The sequence below is a fragment of the Urocampus carinirostris genome, chromosome 14, assembly GCF_059441175.1.
Source record: "Urocampus carinirostris isolate Australia breed hairy pipefish chromosome 14, RoL_Ucar_1.0, whole genome shotgun sequence".
NCBI lineage: Eukaryota > Metazoa > Chordata > Actinopteri > Syngnathiformes > Syngnathidae > Urocampus > Urocampus carinirostris.
The window spans coordinates 34037250-34063301 of NC_142362.1; the positions used below are offsets into that span (position 1 = coordinate 34037250).

At 40.5% G+C, this 26052-nt stretch overlaps 1 protein-coding gene across 1 annotated transcript in view; it reads right to left on the reverse strand.

The window, feature by feature from the left end:
• Positions 1-18917: 18917 nt before the first annotated feature.
• The window catches only part of LOC148353242 (UPF0524 protein C3orf70 homolog B-like), a 35393-nt gene continuing 28258 nt past the window's right edge, over positions 18918-26052 (reverse strand). The window contains exon 2 of the mRNA XM_088353055.1: positions 18918-24444. Coding sequence (XP_088209181.1) covers positions 23804-24444 — 641 coding nt within the window. The 3' untranslated portion in view covers positions 18918-23803. The remainder of the gene's footprint in view (positions 24445-26052) is intronic.

Genomic DNA, 26052 nt, shown 5'->3' on the forward strand with positions numbered 1-26052 from the left:
ATTTCATAGCATAGGAGTCTGAGAAATACACAACTAAAAGTAGCTTACTTTACAGATAACCAAGGGAGTACTGTAAATGCAAATTACTCTGCCTACGAGTAATTCAAAAACTGCATGTTAATGAGACCATGGTTTTTTTTTGCTTAATTTTCAAGTAAATGTTTTGGGTTTTTTAAATGAATGCAGGATTATTGTTTTTTACCACAAGGAAGCGCTAAACAATACACAATGTCCCTTAGAGAATATGATTAGTTCAGTTGTTTTACTACATTATTCTTACTGAAGTATTAGCATTGTTCAGGGGCAAACCACTAAAAATAAAATTTGTAGTCAACATTTTCGAACCCATAAATACGTAAAAATACACTGCAGGGTTTGTGGATGTGCTTGAAATCCTTTGAATTTCAAAGTTCTGTTTTCAAAGATTGAAAAATGCTTGAAGTTCGGGTTAGGTGCTTGTAAATGCTGGAAATTGCTGCCATGTTTATTAACAAGTCTGCTGAAAAATGACGCAAATACTGCTCTCTCATGGCTTCACTTTGCCATTTTGCCATTCTTCTTCCTTCTTGATAAACAGTGGCTGTTATTAGTTTGCATGGCATTGTCCTACGAAGCATCTTTTGTCATGATTACTCATTGCACTCACCTGTGCTCGCTCGTTTGGCGCCAGCTGCTGCTAGTTGCCTGATTGATTCCCTTACTATTTATACCCAGTACTACAGTCACTCCTTTCAGTCTGTCAGCGAACCTCTGCATACGCAACGCAAGCACTTTGACTTTGGCTCCCGCTGTCTCGTCTTCATCAGTATCCTACTCGTCTCTTCCTGATTTCCCGTTTCTCTCTGGCTATGGACGCGTTTTTGACCACGACCACGCTCTGATCTCCCACTCCAGCTGTCGACCCGTTTTGTCCATTTGACCACACTCTGATCTCCCTCTCCAGTTAATGACTCGTATTGACCACCGACCACGCTCTGAGCTCCCGCTCCGGCTATCGACCCGTTTTGCCCATTTGACCACGCTCCAACCTCCCGTCCCAGCAAATCCACTTCCGCATTCCGATCTCAATAAACTTTTGAGTGAAACGTTACGTGTTACCATTTGTTCTGGTTCTGACATCATCACCCCCAACAGGTCCTGCCGAAGAGGACAGTTGCATGCTACACCTAAACAAGGCACTTATGCTATTAGTACAATGAATACATATAAATTATGGACATTTGTAACAGGCCATGCAAAAAATTAAGGTTGCGTTTCCAAGTGGTAAATTTTAATAGGAATAACCTCATGTAACTGAAGACGTAAGCTACATATTACATTTCATTCCGTAATTTTTACATAACACCTATATATAGAGAGATTTGTCAAAAAAAAAAACATATTTGCGATTTAATCAATATCTAAAAATAAGATGTCTTGATAAATGCATACGCAAGATAAAAAAAATCACATATATAAATCAGATATTTTTCTGGCTTTATATGATTCACACCGATTTTTTTTCTTTTAATGGGACAGTAAAAATGAAAAATTGACTTTGAAAGTCCTTAAAATGTACTTGAATTTGTCCTCCCAAAAGATGTACAAACCCTGACAAGTGAATTCAGCTTCAAATCAAGGAGAATGGCTTACTGCTCCGACTGCTATGCATAGAGCAATGGTGATTAGAGAAGTGAGAAAGGAGACAGCTGGCACCATTGACACATTCAATGACGAGGAGTCGGCGTGTGCACACATATTACCATTACGCTGCATTTGTTTCACTTGGGAACTGGCTTTTACACCACGCCTGTAAAAAATAAGTGGAGATACTTCCCCGTGAGCTGATGCTTAATTATTTGGCAGGGTTTCTGCTTTGCTCTAAAAATAACCTTAAGTGTCAAGTAAAAATCGTGAAGGTTAATGATAGCTGTTGGTTTCTTCGACAACTGCCTTTTGAAAACAAACATGTTTGATGTAAATTACTGGTTCCCAGCTGGTTTGACTTCAGGACAGACCATTCCACCCAAATGACAACCCGAATCAAGAAAAAAAAACCACTTCACAAGTGAGAGGATTGGGCAGTTTAAAGAATATATTCACTTTTATCTCCCCCTGTTAAGATTACTGAAGTGACTCAATTGTGCCCGCTCCTTTGGCGCCAACTGCCTGATTGGCTCCCGATCAGTACTTGTACCCAGTCCTGTCTGTCTCCTTTTGTCAGTCCGTCTGCGAACCTCAGTTAACAGTTTCGACCCTGACTCCCACCTGTGCCATTTTTTGCTCACGTCTGTCCCCCGGCTTCGACCCGTTTTTGATCCTGACCACGTCTACTCTCCCGTCCCGGCTTTCGACCTCTGTTCGCCCCCAACCACGTCTTCTCTCTTATTTTGGCTTCCATCTCGCTTCCGACCACGTTTTTGCTCTCCTGTCCCGGCTACTGACCCGTTTTTCCGTCCCCGACACCGGAAGATCCACTTCCGCGTTCGGAGCACAATCCGAGTATCAGAACGACCTGCTTTCTGCATCCAGCTATCACCGGATCGTGGGCGCAACCCTTTCTCTTCCTTCCAATAAAACTTGTGAGAAACGCAACGCAAGTGGGTCCTATCTCTGTTCTGGTCTTGACACCCCCCCAAAAAATGACTGGTCAAAACAACTGCAAATACCTTATTTATTTGCATATATGCCCACATGACGTGTAAGAAAACTGTTTCAAAATGGCCACATACTAAAATAAATTCAAAACATTAACAAACCTTGTGCCTAAACATCAATAATTATCTAATTATGTAGTAATAAAGATTAACATAAAGAGACCCCTCTCTACTTTGAGCTTTGGTTATCATTGTTGCACTGCTTTGCAGATTTCGAATTGAATCGTTTTTAATGTCAGTGATATCAACGTAGTGTACATTGTGTTGTGAGCACACAGCACACAGCAAATACTATCATGGGGGGAGGTCAGGGGGGGCTTTGAGCATTGGGTGAGCGTGACTGCCTATGTGCGCGACTGTGATAGGCTTGTGTATGCTGTCAGGCAAACAGTGGGGCAGGCGTACAAGTGATGTGTTCACTCAAAACAAACTGGGAAGCATAGCGACAGCTGGCTTTTAGCGGCCCATTACATTAAAGATGAATTCATCAATTAAATCGGGCTCTGAGGAAAGTCAGAAGAGCACAAAGAAGCGGTGATCACCACGGGGTGCTTTGTGATTGTTATCGGGTCTGGGAAGCGACTAAGGTGGCGTCGGGAGAGAAGGCATTAGACAAGCTACAGGTCCAACTTATTGTTAGGCTACATACAACTCTGACAAGCACTCACCAGTACAGACTCATTAGCCATGAAACAAATGACCTGGAGCTACAACTTTTGTTAGACCGCTACATTGGGGACGGTTGTATTCTAATCATCGCGGGGACCTGACTCAATTCGAAGTTACCCGATGCTTACGTGAAATTAGCCAGCTCCTCTCGAAATTGCTTTCTTACACTGAAAAGAAGAAGCCGTCCAATTTCGTTGTACTTTTCTATGACAATAAAGACCATTCGTTCAACTGCAATTCTGTGCTCTGTGCTTTTATTTGTAGATCCACAGTTATTATTTTCTTACAGTCGTGACTTGTGGGGCCTATTGTGAAGGGGTGTCACTGCTTCGCAGACTTTCACATTTCGTGGGAGGTTCTGGTCCCCATTAACTACCATAACCAAGGGATTAGTGTATTTCATAGCTCTACCTTGAAAGATACAGATTATAATAGAAAGTGTAGAGAGAGCAACAGAGGAAGGGATGGTGGACCCGAGGCAGAGATGAGCTACTTCCTATGGCTGCTGTGAAATGAGAAAGCGCTTTCAACACCTTGCGTCCATTGTGATCCTGTGAGACCAGCTAACTTTGTGGCTGCTTGGCTTTGGCACATTTCACCTCGCTTGTGAAGTCTCGGGGGCACAAGACACACGGTGGGTGGCAACATCTTCTAGTTCGGGCCGTGACCGGTGCAGTTCTGTACCGCAATGTTTCCATCAGCAACCTCAGCTCTCTGGAACCGAGAGGAATGGAGTAACCGGCTACCTGGTTTTGCAGCCTTTCATCGAAGAACGCTTCAATTATTCAACAGAACTTGGGAGAGCAGCAGGCTCTGCAGGGAACTTGCAGTTTCTGAGTCTCCAGTTTGGTCACAGAAAAGCTGAGCGCTATGTGTGCTTCGCTGTACTTCCTCGTCTTGGCTTTCAAGAAACTATTCATCTCCTTCATTATTGACTTTGTCTCTCTCCGCCCGTCTTTTCATACTATTTCATCCAATGGTACTACCTGAGAATCCGCTACACTTCTTGTCCATGCTTGTTGTGTGGACAACACGCGTGCTCAGTGCAAACGAAAACAATGCTCCATGAGTTCACTTTGGTCATGAGAGTGTCACTACCCACTAACATAGTCTAGGTACAACTGCACTGTATTCTAAAAAGATAAAACATGTTCCTCAAGGTCACACGCACCTCCCTTGACACGCTCCACTATATGAGAATTACTGACCTAACCCAACAACCCACCTGATTGTCTATTGTTGAAGGACAGTAGTTTTTCTCTCTTGGTCTGCACATGTTTATTGATTTTCAGTAGATGAGAATGTTGGTAAAATCAGAGGCTAGAAATGAACTTTTTTGGGGAGACATTTGATGACAGAATATTCTGGACACCATTGCGATATAGACAAGGCTACAATCTTACAAGAGTGCAAATAATATTTGAAGCAAGCTTTTGAAACTTTTTCTGAGACGTTGCAAAAGTCCACAGGAAATTGATGTGATGTTTTCTTTCCCCATAGTTTTCTAAGTACTTATCTTATATCAGCTTTTGAGACAGCTCTATTTTTCCCATGTTTTCAATATCCTGTTATCAGTCATTGAACCCCCGCACCATTGTGGTCTTGTGATATGAGGTAGAACTTGGCACACAAATATCCATACATGGCAACCATAGATTCTTCACTATCCACCAATTTAGCTTTTTATAAAGTGATAAGTTTATTAAGGCCTGCGCCTGGCTGGCAACCAGTTCAGGATGTCCCCTGCCCACTGCCCGAAGATAGCTGGGATGGGCTCCAGCACCCACACAGACGATAAGCGGTTCAGATAATGGATGGATGGATGGTAATTTTTTATGGTTGTTTCTGTTTTTAATATTGGAGACCTGCAAAATAGATTGCATAGGATCCCAGTTTGTTATTTTGACTATTATTTCTAGATGTTGTTTGTTACTATGATGATTATGCTCTGTTTACATAATTGCCAGTCTCGGACAATATTGTTGCTGTTCTCTAATTACCACACCCTTTAGGATGGATCTACTTTTTGTTACCTAGGAAATTTAATGAGAAAGGGATCAGTGGGGGTATTTTATACAGTCCTTTCTTGTTCCTTTAAATTCATAATTCATTGATGTCTTCTCTTCTTATTTTATCATCTACTAAACCATGAACTTATCAAATGCTACCTACCAGCCCAACCTTTTTATTTAACCTTACTTGGCTAAAACAACCTATCAAATGACTAGCTACATTACCTACAAAACTAACTGATACTGTATAACTACCTACTCATCCATTTCACTAATTAACCAAAAAACATCCTTCCATGCATGAACACACTTAGCTAATCACCTTCAATTACTAATTTGCTTGCCCACTGCCTAATCTAGATATGTCGCTAACCTTACCTAGTAGCCTACCTCTGTGAGTTACTATCAAGCCTACATAAATCAATTGCCAAAACTTTTTACACAACATGAAAACAAAATTGTCATGAAAGACCCAAAAAAATCATGTGGTTATTCCAGCCGTATCTCTCAGCAGGCATAGCCCACCCATCGAATTGTACACTAAACTATTGCCATTAGCTACTAACTTACGCACTTTCTAACTTTCCTCTGTGGCTAACTGTACCTACCAACAGAATCTGTCTCTTAGCAACCTACGTAAATAAACTTTTCTACCCCTTTAACGCACGGTACCCATCAATCAACTCGGCTCGCTACTAACTTAACCTATCTGACTTGGATACATAGTTTCTGCTTTCAACCAACAAATTTAGAGTTAACTAAAAGTACCTACCTTTTGTTATCATCTTTGGTAATGTTGGTGTGGACAATCTGTCTCCAGCCACATGTTCAATTCAACTTCTGGGATTCTTACCAATTTACAGTACCTACATGCTATTGTACCTGTGTGTCAGATTATTTTCTTCTTCTTTGTGCTTGTGTCGAATGAGGTAAAAATGAAACTGCCGCACAACAACAGGACAGTGTTGCCCTCTGAAACAATTCACTCGGAAAGAATTGCTTTCGGTTTGCAGAGATAAGATGAACCGATTACGTTATCACAGACACTCAAAGACCTTGCGGCTACGAGCCACCTTCACATTTAGCCTCATGTCAATTCAAGTCAACTGACGTGCAAAAAGGCCCTGAAAAGTAAAAGACATTTGGCTGAAAATCTTGTTCCTATAGGATCTGCTTGTTAATCGTCTTTTTCTTCCCTGTGTCCATTTGATTCAGGTTAGCGAGAAGGTAGGTAACTAAAATAAAAGATGAAAAAGGCTGAAGAGTTTTTTGGAAGTTTTTATTTACAGAACATTTGGATACAAATGAGTCACAGACAATGGCTTTAGACGGTTTACCAATACAAATCTGAAATGACTTACCAACATTCTTTAACTAAAAGGGCAGTCCATAACAAACAATGGCGTTCAAGGCCACTTCTGGCTAAAAGAAAAAATAAAACATACCTGAAGTTGCATAATTCCAACTGAATAAATGATCGACATATTTTTAATTTTGTCCGGATTTTATCCAAGAAATTGAACAATGAAATAGTTACACTCTTAACATAACTCATATGTTAAAACAATGGAGAGCTCTGCTTTGGCAGACTGCGGTGGTGGTTCCCCTTTTAAAGAAGGGGGACCGGAGATTGTGTATATAGGGGAATCACACTTCTCAGCCTCCCTGGTAAGGTCTAGGGGATTTAAGAGGAACAGTGTGGTTTTTGTCCCGGCCGTGGAACAGTGGACCAGCTCTAAACACTCTGCAGGGTCCTTGAGGGTGCATACGAGTTGCCCGTGTTCGTCGGGAAGCCCTGAGCGGGGTGCTTCAGTAGTATGGGGGACCACACAATCTTATCCGGGTTGTCCTGTATGCCTTATCCTGTATGCCCAGGGCCAGACTCTGGTACACATTGCCAGGAGTAAGTCGGATTCGTTTCCAGTGGGAGTTGGACTGCGCCAGGGCTGCCTTTCGTCACTGGTTCTGTTCATAACTTTTATGGACAGAATTTCTGGGCGCAGCCTTGGTTGGGAAGAAGTCTCGTTTGGGGGTCTCAGCATTGCATCTCTGATTTTTGCAGATGATGTGGTGGTGTTGGCTTCCTTAGGCTGTGATCTTTAGCTCTCACTGGAGTGATTGGCAGCCGAGTGTGAGGTGCCAGGGATGTAGATCAGCTTCTCCAAGTCCGGGACCATGGTACTCACTCAAAAAAGGGTGACATGCTCTTTCCGGGATGGGGAGGAGATCCTGCTCCAAGTAAAGGAGTTCAAGTATCTTGGGGTCTTGTTCACGAGTGAGGGTAACTGCAGCATCTGCCGTCATGCGGACCCTGAAACGGTCCGTCGTGGTGAATAGGGAGCTGAGCCTGAAGGCAAAAAGCTCTGGATTTACTGGTTGATCCACGTTCCTACCCTCACCTATATTCATGAACTGTGGGTTATCACTGAAAGAACTCGATCCCAGATACAAGTGGCTGATGTGAGTTTCCTCCACAGGGTCGCTGGGCTCTCCCTTAGAGATAAGGTGAGAAGCTCAGTCATCCAGGAGGGACTCTGTGCAGAGCCACTGCTCCTCCGCATTGAGGGCAGCCAGATGAGGTGGCTCGGGCATCTGATAAGGATGCCTCCTGGACGCCTCCCTCTGGATATGTTTTGGGCATGTCCCACCAGGAGGAGGCCCTGGGGACCACCCAGGGCACGCTGGAGAGACTATGTCTCTAGGCTGGTCTGGGAACCTTTGGTATCCTGTCGCATGAGCTGGAAGAAGTGGCTGGGGATAGGGATGTCTGGGTTTCCCTGTTGAGGCTGCTGCCCCCCGACCCAACCCGGGTAAGCGAAATAATATGGATAGATGGCTCTGCTTTGCCTATTTCCTTTTTGTCTGGCTGATTTTGTGATTTCAGTTGAAGTATGCACAACTTCCAGCTGGTGCGGAACTGTTGAAAAAGTATCACTAAAGAGTTGGTTTTTGGTTTGGTAAAGGGACACTGTGTAATTGATGATAAGTTTAAAGTTTGGTAGGTATTCAAAACAAGTAGAAAACACATTAATGGATTTTAAACTTGCAAGGTACACAGGGAGGGAAGCCATCAGATGAGAATGTCCAAACGATTCTAAAAACCCTCCCCTGAAACATTTCTTTTTATTAAATCTCCTAGATTTATTTTTCAATTTAATGATATTTTACCTAATTTTATAACTAATTCAAATAATTGGATAAAATAAAATCTTATTCCATTGTCAGAAAAAATATGCTTATTTTATTATTATTTTAACAATATTTTAACTGACATTTATAACTCTATACTTACAGATGATTTTTTTTTTTTTTTTTGCTTCGAGCAGATTTTTATGATTGTACTTTTTTTCCTATTTGTTTTTCTTATCTTTGGTGGAAAATATTTGGTAAAGGGCCAGTGTGCATTATTTAACCAATAGATGCAGTTGCAGTAAAAAAAAAAAGGACTTTTGGATCGTTCAGGATTTAACTAGGTTTTACAGGTGGTACGATAAGATTATGGCAGATTTATCAGATAATTATCATCTGGTTGTTATGCAGGGTTTTCGTTTTTACCTTATTTGACACGTGCACAAAGAAGAAAAAATAATCTGACACACAAGTGCAAAAGTGTATGGCTAATTGATCGTGAAAAATGCAATTCTTACAATGAAAAGTAACCACTTGGAAATGCATCATTAATTAATGTTTAGATCATTTTTATTTTGGTAGACATTTTTTAAATGAGCAAAATTATATGATGTTTATTTTAAATGTGATTTTTCTAATTTCATAATATTTTCACTTCATTTTTTTTAACTAAATAGACATTTTTCATTTTATTTTATTCTAACAATTTTTGAGTGGAGGCGGGGAAACCTAAATGATGGTAATACCTGTCTCTGGCACTGAGTGAGATAATCAAGTTGTCATGTCCAGCATGGTCGCCGTGGTTACCGGCTGGCCCCGCCCCCTGGGCACCGGCTGGAGCAGATCGTCTAATTTGCGTGTGGGCTTATTAAGGGTGGGTTGTGGGTATTGCGGGTTGCTGGTTCATTGCGTTTTCTGTTCTGCATTAATCTGTTCTGTTTGTCCTTGAGGAAACCTGTGTTTGCACGTTCTGAGTTAAAGCCTGTTTTGTTAGTATTCCTAGTCTGAGTTCCTTTTTGCCTGCAAGCCTGTTTTTGTTTTGTTTTGTCCCTGGGTGTTGGACAACTTTTATTTTGCTAAATAAAAGTACTGATCGTTAATGCGAATGAGTTCATCCTTCCTGCCTCCTGCCTCCGATCTGGTCCGCTCTCCTGACACAAGTAAAACCAGCAACATTGAAACTAAGAATTATTGCAAACACAAAATTTCCTGATGGTATGAAACGAGGGTCCATTGCATACACACACTGTGTAATTGCGGTAGTTGACAGCCACCATGCTAAAAAGCTAACACGGGAAAAAAAATCTGGGAAAAAAAGCATTTTGAAACAGTGAGTCAAATAAGACTAAATGAAAATGAAATCTGAAAGTATTCAGAGCTTTAAGGCACCAATTGCTCTCAGTATTGTGGTATGCATACCCACTGGGGAACGGTAGGAAAGACTTTCAGGACACCAGTTTGGGGCGCCAGTAGCTCAGTAGGTAGGGCGCTCGTCTTGGGATCAAGAGATCGCAGTTCGAGTGTTACATGTCGAAGTGTCCTTGGGTAAGACACTGGACCCCAATGCCCCCAATAAGCAGGTTGGCGCCTTGCATGGCTGCACGGCCGCTATTGGTGTGTGTGTAAATGTGAAGCACATTGTAAAAAGCTTTCATTGACTTGAAAAGCGCTATATAAAATGCAGATCATTTCATTTCATCATTAGGTTCGTACACCTATTTTGTATCCAAATTCAAAAATAAACCTATTTAAAAACTAATCCTTGTACTAAGACACATTTAATAGTGCCAAATTTAGGTGTAGCATGCAACTGTCTTCTTGGGCGCAACCCATAAGGGTCCTACGACACTTCATAGGAAAATGCCGTTAATCACGGGGAAGAAAAGCAATAGTAAAGCGAGGCCACCAGAGAACAATATCGGTGTCATTTTTTGAGCAGACCTGTTGAGAAACATTACAAGCAATTCACCCAAAATTTAAGCCCTTTTTAATCCTTGAAAAAACAACACTAGAATTCAAGCATTTTCTAGCACCTGTACGAACCCTGTCAAATGAATCTTTGACATCAAACGCCGTCAAAGGCTGCTAAATAGTAGGCACATTTAGTCCCAAAGACAAAGGCAAAAAAAAATCTGGAACATTAACAATTGAAAGGTACGAATGACGAATTATCAACAGCTTTCTGACGATAAAAGCATTGACAGCAATGTGCATATTTCCAATTTAATGCTCCACAGTAAGAGAGAAATGGTTTGAGAGAATTTCTTTCTCCTCAAGAGCTCTCAACGTGAATGGAAGCACAAAGCTCACCCTGGGGTGCCATCACAGCAAACATCTCATAATACACCAATTCCCCTGAAATGCTTTTTCCCCCCTTCTTCATGCTTGACAGGCAGCGGCATTTTGATTTAGACTACTCACATCTTTTTTTCCTGATGGCTTCCATCTGCTTCAAGCATCTGTGGCCATTTTATTACAGTATTTTCAAGCAGAATTTTAAGAAAGTAGCTATAAAAAAGGGCAAAGCGACATATAAATGTGTATGACCACAGCGAAGCATACTTTCAATCATTTGTTTCCCACTTGTACAGTGCCTAGCGAAAATATTGGCCTGCAAAGAACTTTTTGTCATATTGCTACATTTTAGGCTTCAAACTTAAAGCTAAAAAACTGAAAATATTTTAAAAGAATCCAAAACATGTGAGACACAATCGTAAAGTGGAGCCAAACTATTTCCACATTTTATATTACATTAACAACGAAAAAACTGAAAAGCAGGTGTTGGGAAATTTTGGTCCAATGTTCTCTCAGCTCAGTCAACTGACTCTAGAAGTACCCTGATCTTGATGACTTATGAATGATCCAATGTCTACCTAAATGACTAACAATGCGGAGTGTGCCTGTGTGTCTGTTTAGAAGCAACTGTGCGGACAGAATTTTAAAGAAACACGACAGAATAATGAAGACCAAAAAAACACCAGGCAGATCCAAGATGACAAAGTTGCAGCAAAGTTCAAAGCAGGAATGGGATACCAGAGGAGTTGCAGTTTACACATCTCCCGAAGCACTGTGCGAGCAACAATATCAAAATGAAGAGAGCAAAATCCACTGCAAATCTACAGTATCAAGACCTGGTCATTCCTCTAAAATTTTGGCCCAAACCTGAAGAAGCGGCAGTAGCTCAGGAGGTAGAGCGATCGTTTTAGGATTAAGGGATCCCAGTTCGAATCCCGGCTTGTCCGTGTTACATGCCGAAGTGTCCTTGGGTAAGACACTGAACCCCCAACACCCCCAATAAGCAGGTTAGCCCCTTACATGGCTGCACAGATGACGGCCGCTATTGGGAAATGTGAAGCACAATGTAAAGCGCTTTGGGAAGTCATTGACTTGAAAAGCGCTATATAAATGCAGATCATTTCATTTCATTTCATTTCAAGAAAACTAATCAAAGAAGCAACCAAGAGGAGCATGATCACATTGGAGGACCTGCAGGCATACACAACTGAGGTGGGACAATCTGGACATAAGTCAACTATCAGTCCTACTTTGCATAAATCTGTGAAAGTGAGAGTGGCAAGAAGAAAGCCATTTCTGAAAGAATACCAGAAAAGGGCATAGTTGGCGCTTGCAAGAAGACACATAAGGAACACAAATAACAGGTGGAACAAGGTGCTGTCGTCAGAGGAGACCAAAAGGAACATAAGGTTTGGTATAAGAGTAACACTGCTCATCACCATGAAAACAACACACCTACTGTCAAACATTGTGGGGGCAGCATCATCATCTGGGGTTGCTTTTACTGTATTTAGCAGGGACTGGGAAGATTGTTAGAGTTAATGGGACGCTAGATGGAGTCCAATACAGGGTGATTCTGGCAGAAAGTCTGTTGAAGTTAGCAAAAGGAACAGAGTGAGGCGCGCAGGTTCACCTTCAAACAGGAACACGACTCTAAAATTCAAGTAATTTTGAAAACACTTGGATCTGCTAAACCTCTATTAGACCACATAAGTAGATTTGTTTTTCTCTCTGTGGGAAATGTGTGCAAATGATGGAAAGTTCTCCTATTATGTTGAGCATCCTTATAAATGAGTCAACCTTTCTCTGCGTCCTTTCAGAGCTTGAAATCAATACAATACAAATCGCTGGGAAGGTCTTTTTTTCGTTTGGAGTGGCATTAGCCTTTGTTATGTCGATATTGTAGCGTACGGTCGTGCATTTTGCACAGTGTAATCAATGAAAATATAACATCACAATCCACAATGCGAGAGCTGTGAGCAAAATAAAATTAGCTAGCTAGCTAGCAAGAAGTTAGCTTAGTCCCCACAGCTCTGCATATGTGTGAAATGAGAAGAATTGCATTTAGAATTGTCTTTTTGTCATTGCTAATGAGTGTTGGGAATAACACTGTTATAAATAATGCCGTATTTTTCAGTAACGGGGTAATGTTACCAATTACTTTTTCCCGCTGTAACAACGCTGTTGCCGTCAATGGCTTCTGTCATGTTGACTTCAAATTTTATTAAATTGAAAATGATTTTAACCTCTATTATTTTGGTACTTTCCAGTATATATAGGGTACGTTTGTAACTACAGTTTACACCCATAGTGTCACTAACAAACCCCGATTTGACTGTACATCAGTAAGGAATCCCTTATATGGATGCTCATTAAATCATCCATAATCACTGTCGAGACATTTCATGACAAAAATCCACATAAAAAACCCAGAGCAATTTGATTGGGTGAGCTGCAGAGATGGACGGAGCTTTGCACAGGACACAAGTACTCCCTCCCTTCTGTCTCTCCGCCTGCGCCGTCTAAGCTGAAGATAATGCGTAAGGATCCCCATTTTCAGAATGTTGTGACATTTTTACAAAATAACTTTTATTACACCTCGAAACCATTATTCATGACAGGCAAAAGGAGCCTAAATACCCTTAAGTAACTGCGGGAGGAAGACCAATTCTTACTGTTCTATCTATATGGGACACAGGCTCTGGCATAGATTCATAGACTCTATCAAATCATCTAACATCACACAGTGAAATAAAATACGCTGAAGAATTAATTTTGTCAGGAGAGTGGGTTTACTGGTTTTGTTGAATTTGTCTTTGGGCTCTTTCCCTGCCCAAAATTGAATTTTTTGCTTTTATGGCTCTCTGACTCAAAAGGGTTCCTGACCCGTGAGCTAGAAGGTAAAAGCACGTCAACTACATATACAATTTCTCTATTTTGGGTGGAAGTGCGCAGCAGTACTGGGAGCTAATGAATATTTGACATGCAGGGATGGCACGGCTGTACTCCCGGTGACAACTTTGGTGTTTATCCAGCTTATCACGGTTCCATCGCTCTCACAGCAAGAGCTAGGGAAGCCAAGGGGGAGGGGTCCTGAATACCCTCATGCATGAGTCATGCACCCTGAGCTTTTCATTTAGGGCTATTTTCTTGAACCATCATTTTTATATATCAACCTTGTTTTGTGAGAAAATGTGTCATTTTTGTATTGTTCTGGAGACAATGCATTACATCAAAAGGTTTCATGAAATATATTCCTAGCAAATATGAGGTCAAGAACCGGAACAGGAGGAGAACCTAAATGCGTGATGTTTCTCACACAAGCTTTTATTTTACGGGAAATGGGGCAGTCATGCACGCTAACCCAAACGACAGTGATCTGCGTTCGTTGGGCAGAAGATGTAAGGCAGCAGTCTGGCGTGGAATGACAGGAAGCCAGAGGCCGACGAGATCGATACCAACTGCACGAGCAGATATCGGACAGATGGGGTCGATACCGGACAGGACGGGACAGACAGGATTGCTATCAAAACTGGATATCGATATTAATCAGGACAAAATAGACGGAAACAATACCGGACAGGAAACGCAGAGTCAAAACCCAGGTTTAGCGAGTGCAGAGGTCGGTTGGATTGGTCTCTCAGGAACCGTCTTCTCATGGTTCAGATACTACCTGTCAGATAGGACGCACTGTGTTAAATATGGTGAAATGACATCTGAGCCCTTTAGTGTTACCTGTGGTGTTCCGCAGGGTTCAGTACTTGGCCCCCTTCTTTTCAGCATTTACATGCTTCCATTGGGTGATATTATTTGCAAGTATAATAACAGTTTCCATTGCTACGCAGATGACACTCAACCATATTTTCCGATGGAGGAATCTGCCCCACTAAACTGTGGAAATTTGGAGGCCTGCCTCACTGAAATAAAAGAATGGATATCACTCAACTTCTTACGCCTTCACTCTGAAAAGACCAAAATTTTAGTTATTGGTCCATCTAAATGCCGCGACTTGTTCTCAAAAACTGCTCTGAACATTGACAAATGTTATATCACCCAAAGTGGCTCAGTCAAAAATTTAGGTGTTACATTTGCCCCCAATCTGTCCTTTCAAACACATGTTAAGAATATTACAATAACAGCTTTTTTCCACACACTACCATTTTATAGCATATGAATAACCTGTTGACAATATCTGTTTATTATACAATATCTGTTTATTATTTGTTGTTACAACATCCATTGCAGCCTGGTCATCCTGGAAGGGAGATTACCTCATGCGCGGTCCGTTCTCAAGGTTTCTCCATTTTCCTCAGTTTTTCCTTGCTCTCATGTAGGTTTTAGATCAGGGGATGGTGTAATAATAGTCTGTGGTTTGCAATAATCTGTGGTCTGTGCAGCCCTTTGAGACTCTTTGTGATTAAGGGCGACACAAATAAACCTGACTTGACATGAACACCCCAAAAATACAACATTAAACTGAAACGTCGCCCATGTTGTTTTTCCTTCATTGCATGTCGCAAATTGTAATATATTAAAAAATAAAACCTGACGTGCTAAGAAAAGGAAAAGAAACCTGTGAACAGCTTGCGAGGCCCTTGAAGGCGCCTTTTAATATCAGCGGCGTTGCACTCCGTCCCGCCCAGTCACTCTGTAAGCATTAAAGTAGCCTTTGATGGCTCGTTCACGTTTGAAGATGGAAATTTAAAAGCAGCCCACTCCAAAAAGAAACCAAGTTCGTCTTCAGGCCTTACTTGAGTTTGCATCATGAAGCTTCAGTTAACTGGTTCCTCTCATCTCCTTCATGGTCATCCTCTTCAGAGAAGATCAACTTCATGACAGAGCGCCAGATAGATTGGAAATCTTTTTTCCATTATGTGAATTTTATCGTCTACGGCAGGGGTGGCAAAATCACCGGAGCTCGGGGGCAACATTCTTACCTGGGCTGGACTAGTTGATTAAATATAAAGAGGAAAAAGAGAGGGATTGAGAGAAATGAATAGAGAAAAAATGATGAGATAGAAGGAAAATAAATAAAAATAGTAAAAGAAAAAATAAAGAGGGATAAAGAGAGGGAGAGAAGGATATAAAGTAGAAGAAAGAAAGGAAGAAAGAGTAAAAGAGGTGTCAAGAGAAAAAGAGAAAGTCAAAGAAAGAAGAAAGAAAAAGACACTAAGATAAAGAAAGAGGTAGAAAGAGAAAAAGAGCGAGAGAAAAGAACAAAATGAGAGAAAGACAATGAAAGAGAAAGGGAGGTAAAAGAGAAAGAGAAAATAAAGGAGGGATGAAATAGAAGGAGAGAAAAAAGAGAAAGGGGAAGAAAAGAGATGGAAAGACAGAGGAACATAGAGGGAATAAAAAAGAATAAGAGCGAAGAGAGAAAGATAGAGAAAATAGCAAGGAAGAAATACAGAAAGACTGTTTCTTTCTCCCTTCCCCCTCTCTATTTCTCACTTTCTCTGTCTCCCACTCTTTCCCTCTTTCGTTCTTCCTTATATTTCTTTCTTCCTTCTCTTTCTTTTTCTTTATTATGTATCTCTCCTTTCTCTCTTTATTTCACTTTCTCGCTCTCTTTTTAATCTACTAGTAGACCTCCTAGAGTTATTTTTATTTCTAACATGTGGCCCCCAAACTAAAATTAGTTTAACACGCCGACTTTAAAATATGTCTTAATAAATAGGGCCTTGTCATTCAGAATTTACAGTAATGGAACCCTTTATTAGAAGATGACACTTCACTTTCAAACACAAAGCTGGAAAATACAGATATGAATATGAAAATAGATCTTCCCAGAAACGCGTTAGCGTTATATTCCGTCTTATTTGGCAGCGTCGCACTTGCTGAAAACGAAGAATCGATAGAGGGAAAAGATAAAGGGCATAAAATCAATGCGGGCTCCCAGTCAAGGTGAGAACGTTCTCACGGCGCATTGGACGCTCCACATGGACAGACAACGGATCATCTTTCCCGGTCACCCTGAAAAACGGTGTACGGTGACTGGCGCCATCTTGGAAAAAAAATTGAGTGCTTACCTTAAAAAAGGATCACCAATCTTTTTGAAGCAGAGAGATTCTTTTTTTTTTGTCTCTGATAAACTCAAAGGACTACTAGTTTGATGAGCTTTTCCAAAAGAAGAAATGATCTTGTTATTATGATGTTATTAACAGGTTGCAAAAAATTACAGTATTTCCCCAAGACCTTTTTGAAATATTGCCATGTTTCAGGCTTCAAACTTATAGATATGACACTAAGCACATTTTCTAAGAATCAACAACATGTGAGACAATCGTTAAAAGAAACCAAATTTATTCGACATTTTAGGTGTTGCAAATAGAATGCCCCCCTTTGAGTTAATACTTTATACAACCTTATTTTAATGCCATACTGGCCACAAGTCTTTTTAGGTATGTCTCTATAAGTTCTGAACATTTGAAACAGAAATATTTTCCCACTTATTCCTTACAAAACAGGTGATCATGTGTGTGAACCGCATTTTTTAGATCTTTCCACAAATACTCAATAGGATGAAGGTCTGGACTTTGGCTTGGCCATTCCAACACCTCTATATGATTTGCTTTAAACCATTCAATTGTAAATTTTCCTGTATGTTTAATGTCGCAGTCCTGTTGGAAGGTGAACCTGCCCCCCATTCTCAGGCTCTTGCAGACGCCATCAGATTCTCTGCAAGAATTGCCCTGTACAGTGGAACCTCGGTTTTCGAACGCCTCTCAGTTCGGACAAATCGGTGTTCGACCAAAAATTTCGAGAAATTCTTGCTTCGCTGTTCGGTCAAAAAATCGGAGTTCGAACGCCGGTACGCTAGGGTGCGATGCTGAGCGGCGTACGATCTTGCTAGTAAATACAGCATGGCTAAATATACTATCAGTACGATAGTAAAGAATAAGGAGGCTGTGAAATCGAGTGATGCGGCTAAGGAACTTAGCGCTATAAGCAAGCAACTGCCGCTAGTTTTGGAAGAGGTTGAAGAACTTTTGATGATTTTTCTCTCCCCACCGTTCACCACAAAGGTAAGAAATCCTATTCATTATCCTTTTTTTGAATTTTTACACGTTCATGTTAGCGTAATCTTTCGTACGGAAGATTACGCTAACGCGAACGTACGATTAGCCTGGGTTAGCTTCATGTTTACGTTCTCGCTAAACATTCAGGGTGTTAGAACGGATTAAAACGATTTTACATTACTTTTAATGGAAAAAAACGATTTTCCGTGATCGACCAAATCGGTTTTCGAACAGGGTTCTGGAACAGATTATGGTCGAGAACCGAGGTTCCACTGTATTTGGCTCCATCCATCTTCCCATTAACTAACAATCCTCCCAAACCCTGCTGATGAATAGCAACCCTAGAGCATGATGCTGCCCCCAACCATGTTTGACATTGGGGTTATTTTTTTTTCAGGGTGATATGCATTGTTACTCTTACGCCAAACGTAATGCCGATTTAATCAAAAGTTTGACTAATAGTTGTCTTACGCACGGATTGTACCACATCAGCTGTCTCTGATTAGTTTTCTCCTGGTTTGTTCCAAAAGTTGAGAAATAGCTAAGTTTTGGTAAGTATGTAGTAGTTTTATTCGCTCTCCATTTTGATTCTATTGCTGGCACAGTGCACCGGGAGAATTATCAATGTTGCGAAATCTTGTATCCCAGTCTTCATAGTTTTTTTCTGTCTCTTTCACAGACTCCTGAGCCCATCACAGAGCAGGTGCATTCAAACTGAGACCTAATGACACACAGCAGCACTTCGTCTGTCATTGTTAGTCATTTAGGTTGACATAGGATGTCATCAGGGAACTTCTGGAGTCATTTGCCTAAGCTGAGAGAGTGTGTGTCTGTGTGTGACAAAGTTTTTGGGGGGCTAATAATAATAAAAGAGATCGTCAACCATTTTGACTGCACTTATGAATCCTAGAGCCATTATCCTGTAGCTCAATTGAACCCGGAATATTCTGTAATAAAACGAAAGAAAATGCTCATCTCGGCTTTTTACTTTGTCTCACAACTTAAAACCCTTGAAGGATGAAAAGTCGCTGGTTCTTCAATACAAATTAACCATGACAATTTCTAAATTCTTATTTCAATACGCAACAATAATGTAAAAATAATGTACCAATCGCCGGGAATCAGTCAAGGTGCAAAAGAGACAAGATAAGAGAGACTTTTCATTTTGGTAGTGTTTAATGATAAGAAAATAATATAAGCATTATAACATGAAACATCATTAAACTGTGATATCAGGAGAAACCCAATAAAAGCGAGTTACACCATGTACTTTGTTAAATGAGTATTTTTCAGGTTAATAAAAGACATGCAAACTCCATTTTTTTAAATTTCCCCGCTCAGTATCAGGTAGACTTTAACCATAGGTTTTTGGCTACTAACCCTGTTCGTGTTATACATTGAACTCTAACATCATCACATAAATGTTTCATAATTATCTTTTTTCCATGTGCACTAATATGGAGGACGGATTCTGCCTTATGTAGGAATACATGAATGAATGAATTCCTACAAATATATTCCAGACTTATAAATAAATCATGTAAAACCTAAATAAAAGACATAAATGCAATTTATTCATTTAGTTGTGTATTTTGTCATTGAATTATTTATTTTGTATTTGTCATGTATTTTTGGTGTATTGTATCGTGTATTTTGTAGTGCATTTTAATGCATATTTTGTCAGATAATTTGTCAAGTATTTTGTTGTGGATTTGAAATGTTATTCAAATGAGGAGGCAGCCCAATTGGCTGAGCTTTTCACCTATTCGGTTGAGCAGTGTTGAGCGTATCAGCCACTACAGTGATAAACCCGCCCCCTCATTTGAATAACATTTTGTTGTAACGTAATACAAGACACATTAAATGACAGTATACAGGACGGAATCATTGACAAAATAAACACCGGAATAAAAAAATGGCATACATTAATGAATTCACTGCATTTATGTTATGTTTAGTTATGGCATGATTTATTTCTATAGTATACATTTGTCGTAATTTATACATTTTTGGCATGTGGCAGGATTGATCCTCAATACACTGATTGACATTTTGCCTGGCTCCATAGCACAATGTAACATCAGTACGAGCCAAGCTTGGCCTGAATGCCATCACCACGATCCTCACAAAAAGCAAACCACAATGTTGAATTCTATTTAGGGTTCTTACATCTTTTTCCTGTCTAAATTCAAGCACTTTTAAAGGACTTTCAATGCCAATTGTCTAATTTCGCCAGTACCATTAAAAGAAAATATCCGCTGCGAATCATATATTTTGCAGGACCACAATTACGTTTGAGATTTACAAATGCGATCTTGCGTATGCATTTATTAAGACATAGGATTTTTACATCTTGAGTAAATCGCAAATATATTAGTGGATCTGAACAATACGTGTGTAACTATTGTTCAGACAAATCTCTCTCCATGTAAGTGTTATAATAAGTAGTAATATGTATCTTACATTTTCAGTTAAAAGGAAGTTCTTCTCATTACAACTTTTTACTGGGAAATATCACCTTCATTTTTTGCATGGCTCATAATAAATGTCCGTAATTAAAGAGTAATATTTGCACTAATACACATTTCATAGTGCTCTGTTTAAACCGTCCTCTTGGGCGATGATGCTTCAAAGGACAATGCCATATAAATTAATGCCAACTGCTGTTGTTCACAAGGGAAAATAAATGAAATGGCAGACCATAGCCACCAGAGAGCAGTGTCGTTTCATTTTTAAGCGGACTTGTTGAAAAACATGGCTACGATTTTAAGCATTTACAAGCACTTCACCCAGAACTCAAGCACTTTTCCTTAAAAACACATTAAGATTCAAGCATTTTCAAGGATTTCAAGGACCCGTGCGAACCCTGTCTATTAAAACTTCCAACTGTTTGAAGAGCATCTTCTCTTTTAGGCCCGTTAAGAAACATCAGTCTGTTTCTCCGCAGCTAAATGGGAAAATCCAGTCTTTTGGGAGCGTGCCCCCCCCCCACCCGTTTTCATTGGCAGGCACTGCAAAGGAACGTGCTTTAATGTAAAACCCTTGATTGTCAAATACGGACCTCCGATTTTAAGACCGTAAACACATCGTCAGTACAGCGAGGGCATTTTTATCCCCAGTGTGGGCCGGATCCAGCCAAAACTTTGGTCAGAGAACACGAAAGGTCACCTTGTGGCTAAATGGTCGTGAATCACTTCAACAGATCAGGACCACACTAAATAGAAAATATGATTAGGATTGTATTTTTTTTTTCTTGTCACGGAGACAAAACTTTGTAGATTGTGACAGAAGAAAAATACAGAAGAAAAAAAATCTTATTTTCAGATGACTGTCAATTCTAGTAGTACATGTTAAAAAGATATTTAGTTTAGTTTGTGCGTTCACAGAAAAAGAAATCTTGTGAGATATTGTGTTATAATAGCTTACTTGATAAAGATTTCTTTTCCCAACAAGGTTTCGAAAATAATTTGTGAATATTAAGATAAAGAATGTCCAGTACACTAATCCCTCGATGTATCATGGTTTATATTTTTCGTGGTTTTAATACTTTGCGGATTTTGAATGGAACTGTTTTTATTGTTATTGATATCAACGTATTATGCATTGTGTTCTGCAGCACACAGCAAATGCTATCACGGGGCAGGTTGTGTGTATGTGTGTGTGTTTGTGTATTGTGTAGGCTTGACTGCCTGTTTTGGCGACTGTGAAAGGCTGGTGTATGCTGTGAGGCAAACAGTGGGGCGGGCGCACAAGTTAATAGGTCCACCAAAACAAACTGTGAAGCAGGGTGACGTCTAGTATTTCCGGGGCTTGTTACAAAGAAAATACATTCATGAATTGAATCGGACTTTGAGGAAAATCAGAAGAGTACAAAAACAATAATGAGCACCAGCGGGTGCTCCGTGGAGATGCTTCTCGGTGGATTCTCTTTATTGATCTATTGGCATTATTGTTTTTTACTGTAAATATTTTGCACGGTTGGCTGGCAACCAGTTCAGGGTGTCCCCTGCCCACTGCCCAATGATTGCTGGGATGGACTCCAGCACCCCCGCGACCCTACTGAGGATGAGCGGTGCAGCTAATGAGATGAGATGAGAGATTTTGCACGGTTGGATTCAGTGGACTCTCGCAGATGTAAAGAGGCCATGTTTGCGTACTATCTTGGAATATTATGACGGCCAGGGGACATAATTGCTGAGTTACGTCGGATTTACAATTTTCGGGAATCTTGTTTCAGACAGATCGTGGTGTTTCTCGGATGATTATACTTTAAATTGGTCATCATATCTTGAATCCCAAGAAATTAAGCTTACCAATGATAAGTGGCAAGACTGATTGCAGTGACTGGTGACACCGTACAGACGCGTATTGGCTTTGGAAAATTAAGCGGGTTAACTGCGATAACCTAGGGATTACTGTGATTTCTATTATTTTGCAACTCATTTGATTGATACAAAAGTGTGACTTTTTATGGGAAACACACTAATGTCTGGGTGAGCCCAAACTTCCAAATGGTATTGTATAATTGTTTTATTTTCTGCTGTACTGGAATGGAAGTAAAAATTGCCGATTGTTGGTTAATACAAGACTAAAAGTTTACCCGAATGAAGAGTGCCGTGTGATCATTTTTGTGTGTCCCTGAGAAAGAATAACACATCCAAATCTCATCGCCTGAATGTTTTTTTCTTTTCATGAATCTAAAGGACAACTCATAAACCTTGGGGTTTTTCTTCTTAGTGTGGCCCTAACGCACCATAGCACGCTCACAAGGCCTTTGTCCTTCCGTTTGCCATCATGTGCTTGACACTCTTGTGCTTTGTTTTTTTGTGTCATGTTTGGTATAAAGTGGTTGTAATTCACTCCATGAAAAGGAATGTAAGTAGAGGATGAGAAGCAAAGGTAAGATCTTAAGCCCAAGCCAGAGTCCGACCCAAAATTCAGCCCATCGGGCCTAAAATGTAAATCATTACTTTGGGTTTGTCCAGACTTCCCTCTTTCACTGACTTTTTTTTTCTTATTATGCACCTGACATTGTTCTTCTTTGTCTCTCTGCCTCTCTATCTGCCCCGCTATACTGCTGCATTCATGCGTTAATTTATGGCCTTATTTTCTACTCGTCAAAATTACGGACGGCCTTCAAATTTTCCCGTCAACCCTTAAAAAATTTTTCGTTAATGATAGAAAATTGTCGGTGTCTGCAATCACTGAAATATAAAATATGTAAATGTATATTCCAGTGAACTTATGTTTGACTCTGGGACCGGATCGAGACTTTCTGTTCTCAGGCTGGTTGGATCAGTAAAGGAATAGAAACCTCACCCTACATAAAAAAAAAATCATGAATGACAAGGGATAGTTTTCTACGTTTAACACAGTTATTCACAAGCAATAGGAAAGAATGATTTTCATGTTAGACATTGAATGCGTTTACAGTTTTATTTTAACAGTAGAGCGAATGCAGTTTTACACCTAAACCAATTTATCACACTTTTTCAAACTCAAGTGGGAGGTATGATTAATATAAATATAACATTAATTGTCATACTGGTTTAAAATAAATAAAAATAAATGTAATTCTAGCAGTGCAAGGGCAAGAAGTTTAAAACTTCTTCAGACTAAAGCTGAGAGTGTGTGCTTTATTGCCATCTAGTGACCAAAGGGAGGATTTGATTTTAATTTATTTTAAAATTTTTACTTTGAATAGAAATGGCCTATAGATTTGTTTCTTTTTTTGATATACTCAGAAATGTATGAGAGGGCAGATTAAATCTTCCAATGGGCCTCATCTTTGAGAAAGGTTTTAATTGGTTATCATATATCCCCTCTCCTCCCAAGCTTTACAAATAAGATTTCAGGTTTGTTTTGGACTCGGTTCTGCCAATCAAGTTAATTGGTCGGGCTCGGGCTGGGTCCGGTCTTTAATACCCGCAGGCCTGGGTCGGGAGTGGGGTTTTTTCTAGGCCTGATCTTACCTCTACCGTTGAAGTGGAAAACAAACGAGACATGCCCATAAACAGACTTTCTGTGGTCCGGGCTCTAGACATCAGACGGTGGTTTCGATCTTTTCAATGATCTCGATGGTGGACTTTGAGGGGGAGAGCAGGGATTGGTCGTCCTGATCCCACAAGCTCCCTGGACTGGAGTTTCCATCCGTGCTCAACTCATCATCCTCCCGTTCGCTTTCGTCCTCGCAAGATTCCAAACAGTGCAGACCCAGAGCGTTGATCCCAGAGTCCTCCGAGCTGGACGGGGACGAACAGTGCTCCATTTTGGGGCCCTTGACTTTGTCCAAGTGAGAGGCTTGTTTTTTGTTCTCAACGTAGGCGCGCTGAACTGGCGTCGGCGTAGGTTTTGCGGGTTGGAGCTGAGGAGCCTGGGGGATGGCTGGGGGGGCCGCCGCGAGACGAGGTGGTTCGGGCGGCGCTGGGGCTAGGGGGCGTTGTACGTAGCACATTTTCCCGTTGATGCGTTTGACAACGTAGTCGTCCACAAATAGGTCAGCGATCACGCAGTACTTGGGCGATTCCAGATGAGGGGGCGAGCGGAAACAGGGCGCTAACTTGAGGAAGCGCTCGGCCAAGGAGACTGAAAGGTCCAGGCTGCTGCTGTACTCCGTTGCTGCAGGGGGCACCGCCGTGCTGGGCAGTTGGCACACATTGGTCATGGGTTGGTACACGTATTTGCCTGGACAGAGGGAGGAGAGGTATTAGTTACTGCTATCAAGATTTATGACTCTTAGCAATTTCACAACTGTCCGACTTTAAATTATTTGACCAAGTTTAAATATCAATATCTTGTAAATAGTTTTGCAAATTTATTTGGACATTTTTTGTCTTATTATTATCTGTTCCGTATTTATTAAGGTTTTATTCTGGAGAGCCAAGTCGAATCTCCTTGTAAACAATTTTCACCATGTTATTAGATAAAAACCCAATTCAAATTCTTATCAGCTATTTGTTGTTGCGACGAGTGTTCTGTACAACGCTAAAGATCAACCATTGGTGGGCTCAAAGAGACATTTTGTTAATGAATTGGGGTGCTCAAATTTTTTGTGAATCAGCACTCTTTCGCCTTTTCTTTGGATGCTACTAAAATACTATATTCGTAATTGCTATCAAACTATATGATAGTCGCTATTTGAATGGGGACATGATCTAAAAAGACCTGAGCGTAAACATAATCGGAGGAAAGCGGAATACCATTTTATTCACAGTAGCGCACAAATCTTGACCGTCGCTAACGATAACAGTGTTGTGACAGGCAGAAAAAAGTGTGTTCAAGAATTATTTAAGCTAAAATAAAACTATTAAATATTTTACAGTGCAACTGTTGACAGCATTTAATGGCAGGTTAAGTGTCGAGCTTGCTAATGCAAACAGCTAACACCAGCAGATGCTAAAACCGTAAATGATTGCAGCTGATTGATACATTAATTTATTTTTCACCCTGAAAATGAGGGTAATCTTATTTTACACTAACAACTAATGTTGTCTATAATGCAGAGAACTGGCATTGTTGTTTACTGTGCTAAAAGTTAGAGTAGCTAAAGGTGGGGTGCGCAGTTTTAGGGGTCCTTGAAAATTTGAAAGTTAAATGTTTTCTCTATTAAGTACGTATGTGCTAACAATGCTCAACTGAGTTCAAAGAGCACTTATGCTCTATTTTCCATTACGCCTATCTGCTTTTATCTTACTTTTGGCAAAGCTGTCCGGGGAGATACAATTAGGTAAGTGTAATTGAGGTTGGGGGGAGTGCTGAAGAGTGATGTCATGCTCGTCTCTGCAGGTTGCCATTTATTTTATATTTGTTATTATTTCTGTGTCAAGTTTGAAAGATCGAAGTAAAATGAATGTGAGGTGTACGTGTTTTTGACTATTGCCACCTCCAACTAGGGGAATATGACTGCTGTATATAGATAGTCACTGGGTATTTGAACCAAGGGTTACACATTTTTGGCCACAAATTTTCATCTTGGTCCATCCCTGACATATAATCTTTATAGAAATCGTAGGGCAGAACCTATTCAATTGGATCTCCTTATTACGTGCATTCTCGCTCCACTGAAGGCTCTCAAATTGCCAAGTTGTGAACACGCGCCTCAACGGATCGAACTCGTAAAGAAAACAAACGTACGTACGGGGGAGCAAGCAGGGATGCTCGGCTGCTGCGAGAAAGCAGACATTTCGTTTAAGTGGCTCCCGGGAGAGGGCCGGACTAAACAAGCTGACATCGCTTCCTTTCACACTTCATGTAAGGATGGTCTCTGCACACCCTTTTTCACATATGCGTCAG